We start from the raw sequence: 9,271 nt of genomic DNA on the forward strand, positions 1-9,271 counted from the left end.
CAACAGGACTCCCGGTCTCTTCAAATTCGAATTCGAAGGATCGCGAGCCATCGCCCTATGCAACAAATGCTACTATGTAGACGATGTAACCTTGCAGAAACCTATAGCGTCCGCCAAAGGAATAAGCAGTAATCCCAACGACATCAAGCACTGGTTGCGCTATGTCTCGACTTTTCAAAGTCGAATCGATTTCGCTCAAAACAAAGGCTTTCGAATGGTGGACGGCTGCATGAAGACTTACCTGCAAGAAAAACTTGGTATCAGCGCCTACTATAAAAGAATTTCGAGTGCTGCAAGATGGCAGTTACACAGAACCCACATACTAACTGGTGAATCAATATCAAGGCAAAGAGTTTCAGTATCTACGACGAGCCCACCTCTACGCACCCATTTTATAACATTGGTGTCAGAGTTGAGGTAAGAAATTATGTAATACCTCCTCGATATCAGAAACGTCCATGACGACAATCCGTCTGCGAGATAGCGACAGATGTATCAACATATCATCGGTCGTTCGGATCTGTACCTTGATCTCAATTCTAGCAATTCTTTTGTCATTTTATCGTGTGTCTTTGAATACACTGACTCTACAAACGTGTATAAATCATTACTACCATCTGGAATATCCATCTGCCACGACCGAAGATATCCTTCCATCAACCACGCGGAAAGGTCTCCAACCCAACGGGTGCACATCCTCATATTATGGGAACCGATACCTCAGCCATGATTCGTATACGAAGTATAATATTTTGGTCTTAAGCACGACTGAAGAAGCAGCGGAATATGACTGTTGGACGTCCTGCCTCATACCGAGTAAGGTCCTGGAAAGTTGATCTTGAATCTTATATAATATTTTCTACTTAGTTTATCTGGAATTGGAGGACATAGTTCGGTGGCAAAGAGTTTTGAGAGAATACTCTACTCTGAGCTCAAAGAGTAGAGTATTCTCTCAAAACTCTTTTCTTCAGAGGCATTACCTCAATGTTCAACACTTTCTGATAGCTGACAGGTCTCTACGTTCTTAGAATAATTCTTCTTCATGGTCAGTGCGTGTAGAGTCACACCCAATCTACTCACAGCGAGTACAATGGAGTTCACACAGACACCCACCAAGGCACCCACAATCCCCAGCCCAGACGAGGTCATCTGGAGCGCCAAGTCTTTGCGTTTGAAAGATCTAAACATTTTTCTATAACAACAACAGCGGTGGTTGTAGGTGAGGTACAAATGGGACAGCATACGGATGTCGCCATCCTACAGATGGTCGTCGATATGATTGAAATTGATCACTGGAATCCTCTTGCTATATATCGTCCATATAGTTTGACGCCTTTTTTAAACTCATCCACGTCTATTCAAATATCTTTTAGCTGTCTACCAAGAATTATTATAGCATTTTTAAGTCCATCTACTCTTATTTCAAACACAGCTAACGTGGTTTTAATTCAATTCTCTTGGGATTGAATAGCATCCACTATGGTACTGAGAGTATTTTGCTGGTTAATGGGAGTGTTTAAGTCGGTGTTAATAAATAATCCCACAAACGATCTCATCTAATATTGTGACAGCGTTCACAATAACGCTAATGGCATTCAAGCCATTTGGAATTCCATCCACATTTGTTTCAACCTTAACAAATTAGTTTTCGACAGCATCCATTCTCGTCAGAAATTTATCGATATTCTGATAGCTACCTTCCATAGTGGACAATCACGTTGTAGTTGGTCCCATTCCTCCAACAATTTATTGATATTCTGATGGCCACCCGTTATTAGCTGTCTATTTTGTCTCGCTAATTGCGCCCCAATAAAACTCCTATTTTAACAACTAGACGTTCCGGATGGTTCGCAGTAAGTCGTAGATCTCCTTGTCCCTTCCAAACATTTTTACTGAAATTATATAGTCACTATATACAGAGATTGCATAAAATGGATCTCATAAATTTTGATGACGGACATTGCGGCGCGTCGAGACACAATTGGCATTTCCTACTCCCCCAATTGCCATTACATCATGGATGGACAGATGAGATATGGAAAAACAACATTGTTGTGTAACAGGTTTATGAGGCGGATGAAGCCGGACCAGTCGGTCATCTACAGTATCAATCACGATCAATAATATTGATTGTTACAAGACTTTTACGATTTCTTTGATACCAAGGAAGTGGATTCGTCATTTCAAATTCTTGAGCCGGAAGAGGTGTTACCCATCGAGTAACTATACGGTGATACTAGCGAGCTGATCGTCTTTGATAATAAAAAATAGACAGCAGGCATAATTATGGAACCAATCAAAGGAGTACTTTTTACTGTCCAGAAATCGCAAATGCAATTGTATCTACCTCACTCAGAGCTATTACGACGTTCCTAAATACATTCGTCAAAATATCAATGCCTTCTGTCTCTTCCGTGGTTTGGACAACAAAGATATTCGACAGATAGCAGACGATCACAGCAACGCCATAAGCAATGAAGATTTTGCCGATATCTATAGGAAGGTATCATGCGAACCCTACTCATTCATGCTTCTCGACAAGACGAGCAATCATATACCCGAAATATATCGTTGTGGATTTGATAAATTTTATCTACAACAGTAAGTTGAAGCTGTAACAGTAACTCCGTTACCATACTATAGTTGCTGTCACTACATTTTTATGTAACCCTATAGTATACTATGGCATTTGCGCAAGTGAAGGGCGTGCAAGATTGCCATACGTTGGTCGATTAATTTCTCAAGAAAAGAGAGATTCTCAAGAAGAGTATCATCGAGGAGAAAATCGCCAAGCATCGTTTCAGGAAGATTTGGCTAAACCCTTGCGTTTGATAAACAGAAATATAAATGGATAGAAAAATTGCAAGTTGGTCAAGATGCTTAGACACTCACACAGACCGACATTGTCAAAGCCATTATAGTCATTTCCGGTGATCCAGAGTGACCAGCGTTAACAGCACGGCCTGCGTTGCCAGCCATAGCAGAGGCAGCCGCGGCACCTAAAACTACTCCGAAAGTTACAGATTCACCAGACAAGCAATTGCTGGCAGAGATAGCAGCAGTCGTGACACCCACACCAACAACATCTGAGAAAGGGCCACTAGTAGAGACGCCCGTAGATAGAAAAATATTAAAACATTTAGTCTACCTTCACCTGCTAAAATAGGAAGATTGCAAAAAGCCTGCTGTCATTGCATGTAAAAGCAAGATTAATAATAACTTGCGCAGGCTAGGTGGGAAATCAACAAGTAAAAAGAAGGATAAAAAGCTGCCTAACTTGACATGAGGGGCTTGCAAAACTATTGAATTCGTACTATTAATTGGATTATAGGCATTTCTTACAACTCCCATTCCATGGTCATGTTTTACTACCAAAATACGTCGTGAGCTGTTACCTAGTACCGCTTACTTTTAGATGTGCGTTGTCCCGCAAAATTCATGTGTATTGTCGAGTAGAGGTGTTTAAGTTAGGTGATATTTTTGCCAGTCGGGTGTAACTGAGTGACACCATAGAAAAATTTGACTGCACGTTTTGGCTGTTTAATTGCATCTATAGCAGTGAAGTTCACAGATAGTACGTTGATGACAAATAATATGGTTATGAGTTATGTTCTGCGGTAAGGAAATACAAGCATGCATAATGACAGCTGATACTGCAATAAGTAAACAAGATACGGTGTTGATGAACTCAGTGTATTTCTTTTGCAGTTGAATCATTCACAACGGACTAAGCTTTTATCCAAATGAATATGTAATCAATTAAGAATGGGCGTTAGCTGGGTATTGTATCTGACGTTCTATTCTGCTGTAGGACTTATACATTTTCTACTGCCGTTAAATTCCTAAGGCAACCTAGCTATTAAGTGCCGACATCTTGTACATGGATACGTTGCCTATTTGCGAACTTCTGCAGATCAATGCGTCTCCTTGAACAAGTATATCAGATAGATATGAATACAGGGCTTTACAGTGCATTGTTAGAAGTTTATGAAAACAAAGACACTCCTTTATAGTCTACAGACCATAACTCAACATATTGAATCTCGATTGCTTACAAATACTAGATTGCAAACCCGACACATACATGATTATAGCAATATTCATAGTTTACAAACTGCCGCTTGCCATATGCACGTTTCCTTTTTCGTAACACATTATGAAGAATTCAGTTGGCTTTTCGCTGGCAGATAGTCTTTCTAACGCCTTGTAGGCAGCACGTTATTTAAAGCGTGGAAGAGTCTAATAAGTGTCCATATTTAAAAAAAATTAGTATGTACATGTATATATATGTTTAGAAAGTTTGAGCTGAAATTTATGTAAGAACAGATTGGAGAATGTTAAGCTGACGTTAGCAGAACCTCAAAATAAATTAATATTTGAGTTTTACAGACACAATTCTGTATTTCCTTAAGACACAAGGTCTTTGTATTATGTGAAACTTATCAGAGTATATATTTTGTAAACCCTTTGTACCTACACAATAAAATGATATATGTCTGCCTGACAGTTAATTAAATTAAGTAATTTCTTTATACGTCAACTAAGAGTATAATTGTGCAGATGTGAGCAAGTACAATGATACAATGCAACAATTGCGATACATCAAAATCGTTTCTAGTTCAAAAGTGATTTTGCGACTCAACAGTTATGACATAAAGTGACTGAAATGGTAATGATATACGCAATGCTGTAACTGTAAACAGTAGAAGAGAAAAATTTTATGTTTTGAAACAGCGCAGACAGAAGCTAACACTACTAGTAGTTTCTTACTTCAACACAAGTCAATAAGTAAAAAATTCTACTTCGTACAGACTGCACATGTCAGTTCGCGACCGTCTACATACGGAGGACAAGGAAGAGATCCACACGAAGCCTCAACAACATAGAAAAGATTGCCATTATGGTTGGTGTTCGTACCCGTTGGTTCTGCGTTGTGGTCGAGACACAAGTAAATGTTTCTTCCTGAATGAACATAATGTTCTGATGTGAGATATCCGTAATATTCTCTGGTCCATCCACTTGGGCAGATATTCTTTGCTGGTAGCATGAACTGATTGTTCTTAGTGGCCGCGTAACATAGAGCACAAGGAACCTGGTAATCGTGCAGTACTTTGTTGATAAATGGCTGAACACCTTCATACTCCGATCCGTGAATCTGATTCCCCGACCCGTGGCCATCTTTGAAATTTTCCCAAACAGGATCAAGGGGAAGACACTGAGTGTTGGCTCCTCCTCCGCCGTGAGTGTAATGCGACCCAGCAGCCACACCGGAGTAAAGAGTTTCAACGTCAGCTGACGAGCAACGTTTTCTTCCCCATTGCACGTAGGTAATACCAGTAAAGCTTACAGCAGCCACGGCAGCTAAAATATTTACAGAATTAGGCCTGATTGAAAAGATTAATCATTAGTATTCGATCTATTTGCCAAAATAAAGGTGAGAGGCAACATTTGTTTTTATTTTCTAGTGCGTTAGACAGAAATAAAACCTCGAGGTACTGACCCAAGACTGCCACAGCTTTCTCCAACAGGCAACGGCGACCTAACGCCTACCAGCGAAATTGAGTTTTGCCCATTCCCGCCGTACGTAACTTCCCTGCACTGAGCAATCCCTCGACTCGACCAAGGCAGACTTAATCAAATACCTTTTGAATAGACAACGTTTCTGGAGGGCTAAAGGTAGGCCAGAGAGCGACAACTCTGGCACAATTGCAATTCATGCTTCGACGACCAACCATGATTTGCCCAGACAATCATTAATGTTAATGATTAAGATAATTATATTAGGTCGGTCCGTAAAAGTAGGGCGGGCTGGAATGAGTAACAAATATACGAAGATGTTGAACCAAAGTAAGGCTAAAACATAGTACAGAGTCAATTGTAGGAGATTGCTCTCCAGCTAGTTTTCCAGACAAGATTGTAAATTTTACTAATTTCAAATTTGATTAGAAAATAAAATTAATTCTCTTATTTTAGTTCTATTTATGAGCCAAAAACAAACAAAACTTTAAGGGTCACTTGACTGACAAATTAGCATAGATAATTGATGGATTATCCAGAAGTTTCAGTAAGCCTGGCTGTGTATGTGGACGTGTGATCTTTTATGTTTCAAAGCTTCAATGATACGATGCCGTTTACCTGGACAACACACGCGTCGCGGCTTTAAGTCCTCCTACGCGGATTTGGGCCGTCTACGTAAATTTGTTAATTAATTAAGACTTATTACATATTTTGCGCGGTGTTTTTTTTGTCTCGAGAACGTCTCCTACTGCATAACAGCACACCTTTGGACCTAGGAAAAAGATTTCCTTAGTTTTGACATTAATCTCAGCGGCTGTGAAAGCGTCTTTACTTATATCAAACGAGTAAACAGAATTTAACACCTCATTTGTTAATCAAAAAAATCAAATAAAAATTAGCAAATGATTTGAGTCCTTTCTATCTATTCTACGTAGATGCACAGATGCTTGCTCTAGAAAGAAGTGAACAAGGAGGTCTGGTATACAAAACGTGGAATTAATAAATGTCAATTTTTGATCGTAAAATAATATATTCTAACTACTTTGTAACAAGTCTGTATTGCATCTCCTCATACTTATTCAATTTTTATGAGTAAGTTAACCACCCCTTTCTAGTGCATCTTTCCGTACACTTTCTGAGTATTAAGCTTACTACCTAATGACAATCACGAAATAGGTGTTGATAAAGACATGAACGGTATATGGACTTTATAGCAACTGCGACAGCAAAAGAAAACGCTTGCGTGATCAAATGCAAGCAAATCCTATTTAAATTTCATGCAAGAAGTGTACGTACATACATAAACCCTTCAATTTTACTTCAAATAAACAGAAACATTAGTTTAAACTCATCGGACTTATGGGGACTAAATCCGCGAGTTGTTGCTGCTAGCGGATTTGGTCTGGGGGACTTTGTACACGGCCGGGGGTGTGTGTGTGACAAATTCGCTGCTACACCGTCACAATGATAAGAGCTAAGTTCGATAATTACATTTTTCAAAGGTAAAAAAAAAGACAACGGAAGGTAGTCAAATACAAATCGCCAACTTTTATTAGGAAAAGGCTTTTGCAGAGCAGTCTGATTCTAAAACTTCAAATGACATCGTGTGGTTGCAAATAGGCAATAGAATCACTCACATCATTAATGCATAACGCGAAATGTTAGGATAACCAAAGTTAAATCCATGTTTCGTACGTTTTAAGCTAACTTAACATTTGACAACAAAAAGCAAATTGAGCAATTTTCTGAAAAGTAAAACGAACATCATTCTTTAGCACTATTTAACGCAATTTTGCCTAAGTAGTTTTTTAACAAATTAAAGTGGCAATGTAAGTTGCAACAAGTTCATCGTTTTTAGATGCCAAATAGCTGTGTGATGATAAAACATACGTTTAGTCAGTATTGAACATTGCAAATAATTTGTGGTTAGATAAATGATATATGATTAGCATCATTGAAACATCATTACTTTACTCCAACCTATAATTCACTAAGATCATATTGCATTTGCTTGAATAATTGCTGTTGAAAGGGTTATTTGATTAACTACTTGACGCTAAGTACAACAGTCTTAGGAAATAAGCAATTTTTAAAATTGTAAGCGCAACGTTTACAGTTTACATTTTTATACAGACTAGCAAAAAAAGAAAAAAGACCTTACGTTTTCCCTCTTCTCCTTTTAGCCCCTTTTCTCCGTTTTCTCCTCTAACCCCTTTTTCTCCTTTAGGACCTTTCTTTCCGGAAGCTCCAGGACCTCCTGGAGGGCCAGGCTTCTCTAACGTGTATTTATCTATACTGCAAAACATGAGTTGAAACTAACACCTGCATGCAGTTTACCTATTCCAGTCTCTCCACGTGAACCTTTAGGTCCTACTATTCCTGGTAACCCTGGAATTCCTGGAATTCCTTGAATTCCTAAACAGCAGTAGGTTCCACAAAGACAATATTATAGTTTATCTTCCTTCTCATTTTGCGTCACCATCTCGTCCATTGACTCCTAAAAATGCATTTTTATTAATGCAATTTTTATTTATTTAATAAAATGTTCAGCGTAAATGTTAATGTTTCTAATTTCTGGTATCAAACTTTTATGAAATTATTTTGCCATTCCTTAGTAAATGATCTATCCTTGCGTTTTAGTTTATACGGAGTTGAATGTTTTGAAATTACCATCTCTTCCTGGAGGACCACGTGGGCCTGTAACAGCAGAAAATGACCAGCTAATTTTGATTAATGAAATAAGGTTGACCAGCTAAATTGATCTGCAACAGCAATCAACATACCAGTAACGCAATGTATTCGAAATTCTTCTTGCTTTGTTGTCTTTAAAAATCAGAAGAGAGTAAAACAAGGTTATATTATGATTAAGATTGCATAAAATATTTACTTGAGTTGGAGTGTTGCTGCTGCTGCTGAACACTCTCACGAGAAGAGATGTGCTTACAAAAACAAACGTCACAAAGTTACACATCCCAGCTCCCATTGAAACTGTCTTCTTTTCTGTACGACTACACAGTCTGCACTGCAAGTGCACTCTATATAGAATGTTCTGAAATCACATCGTCTAGTTATATATGTGTCGTAAAGCAAGTTTGTAGATGACGTAATAGGATATGAGTAAGCATTACCAATTAGCTTGCACAATTTGTTGCAATTACGACGTCATTGTCGTATTTTTAGTTTCAGCTGACTGGCTGCCTTCGCCACATGATGCAACCACAAACGGGGGAAAGCCTAGATATAGTCAAAGAATCTTGTCCAGACAACTTCCAGAGTTTGAACGCTGTTGGATTTTCAGACTTCACACTAATAACTCTTCTGTCTTGTTCTCTTGATCATGAGATTCCTAAACACGTTGACCAAGTCTCGAAGCGAGTCGCTGTGAGAAATGTCGAGATCTTGCTCAAACAGAGTGACTGAAAGCAATCGCGACTGCTCATTGCGAGTATCCTGTGAGCTCCGGCGAAAGTGAGTTTGAAAGGAAGCCCCATACAGGCAGCGAAGAGACCGTGCGAAATGGTCCCGAAGCTCTCGCAAGTGAGTTTTGCGGAGAATACTTAGCAGTGAAGAGAGAGTGTCAGGCTCTCACAAGCCGCAGACATTCAGGTACACACACACACACACACACACACACACACACACACACACACACACACACACACACACACACACACACACACACACACACACACACACACACAGACACACACACACACACACACACACACACACACACACACACACACACACACAC

The 9,271-nt window shown here is 39.1% G+C and overlaps 1 protein-coding gene across 2 annotated transcripts; it reads right to left on the reverse strand.

Annotated features, from left to right (window-relative positions):
* Positions 1-4,618: 4,618 nt before the first annotated feature.
* LOC134181318 (short-chain collagen C4-like) lies at positions 4,619-8,540 on the reverse strand. 2 transcript variants are annotated; one of them, XM_062648574.1, is made up of 8 exons: positions 8,405-8,540; positions 8,301-8,340; positions 8,188-8,214; positions 7,997-8,014; positions 7,855-7,932; positions 7,679-7,792; positions 5,134-5,361; positions 4,811-5,059 (listed from the first exon to the last, which is right to left on the reverse strand). In XM_062648574.1, exons 1-8 carry the CDS (start codon positions 8,498-8,500, stop codon positions 4,899-4,901), a joined length of 762 nt encoding a protein of 253 aa, XP_062504558.1. In that variant the 5' UTR covers positions 8,501-8,540; the 3' UTR covers positions 4,811-4,898. The 2 variants fall into 2 exon arrangements, with proteins under 2 accessions (XP_062504557.1, XP_062504558.1); XM_062648573.1 differs by having other exon boundaries at positions 4,619-5,361.
* Positions 8,541-9,271: the final 731 nt, after the last annotated feature.

The sequence above is a fragment of the Corticium candelabrum genome, chromosome 6 (genome assembly GCF_963422355.1).
Source record: "Corticium candelabrum chromosome 6, ooCorCand1.1, whole genome shotgun sequence".
Taxonomy (NCBI): Eukaryota; Metazoa; Porifera; class Homoscleromorpha; order Homosclerophorida; family Plakinidae; genus Corticium; species Corticium candelabrum.

Excerpts from the sequence above, each read along its gene's own strand:
- LOC134181318 (XM_062648573.1), bottom strand. The coding sequence starts at position 8,500 with ATGGGAGCTGGGATGTGTAACTTTGTGACGTTTGTTTTTGTAAGCACA. Across the intron at positions 8,341-8,404 it reads GCAGCAACACTCCAACTCAA|ACAACAAAGCAAGAAGAATT; the intron begins GTAAATATTTTA and ends TGATTTTTAAAG. Across the intron at positions 8,215-8,300 it reads TCGAATACATTGCGTTACTG|GCCCACGTGGTCCTCCAGGA; the intron begins GTATGTTGATTG and ends CTGCTGTTACAG.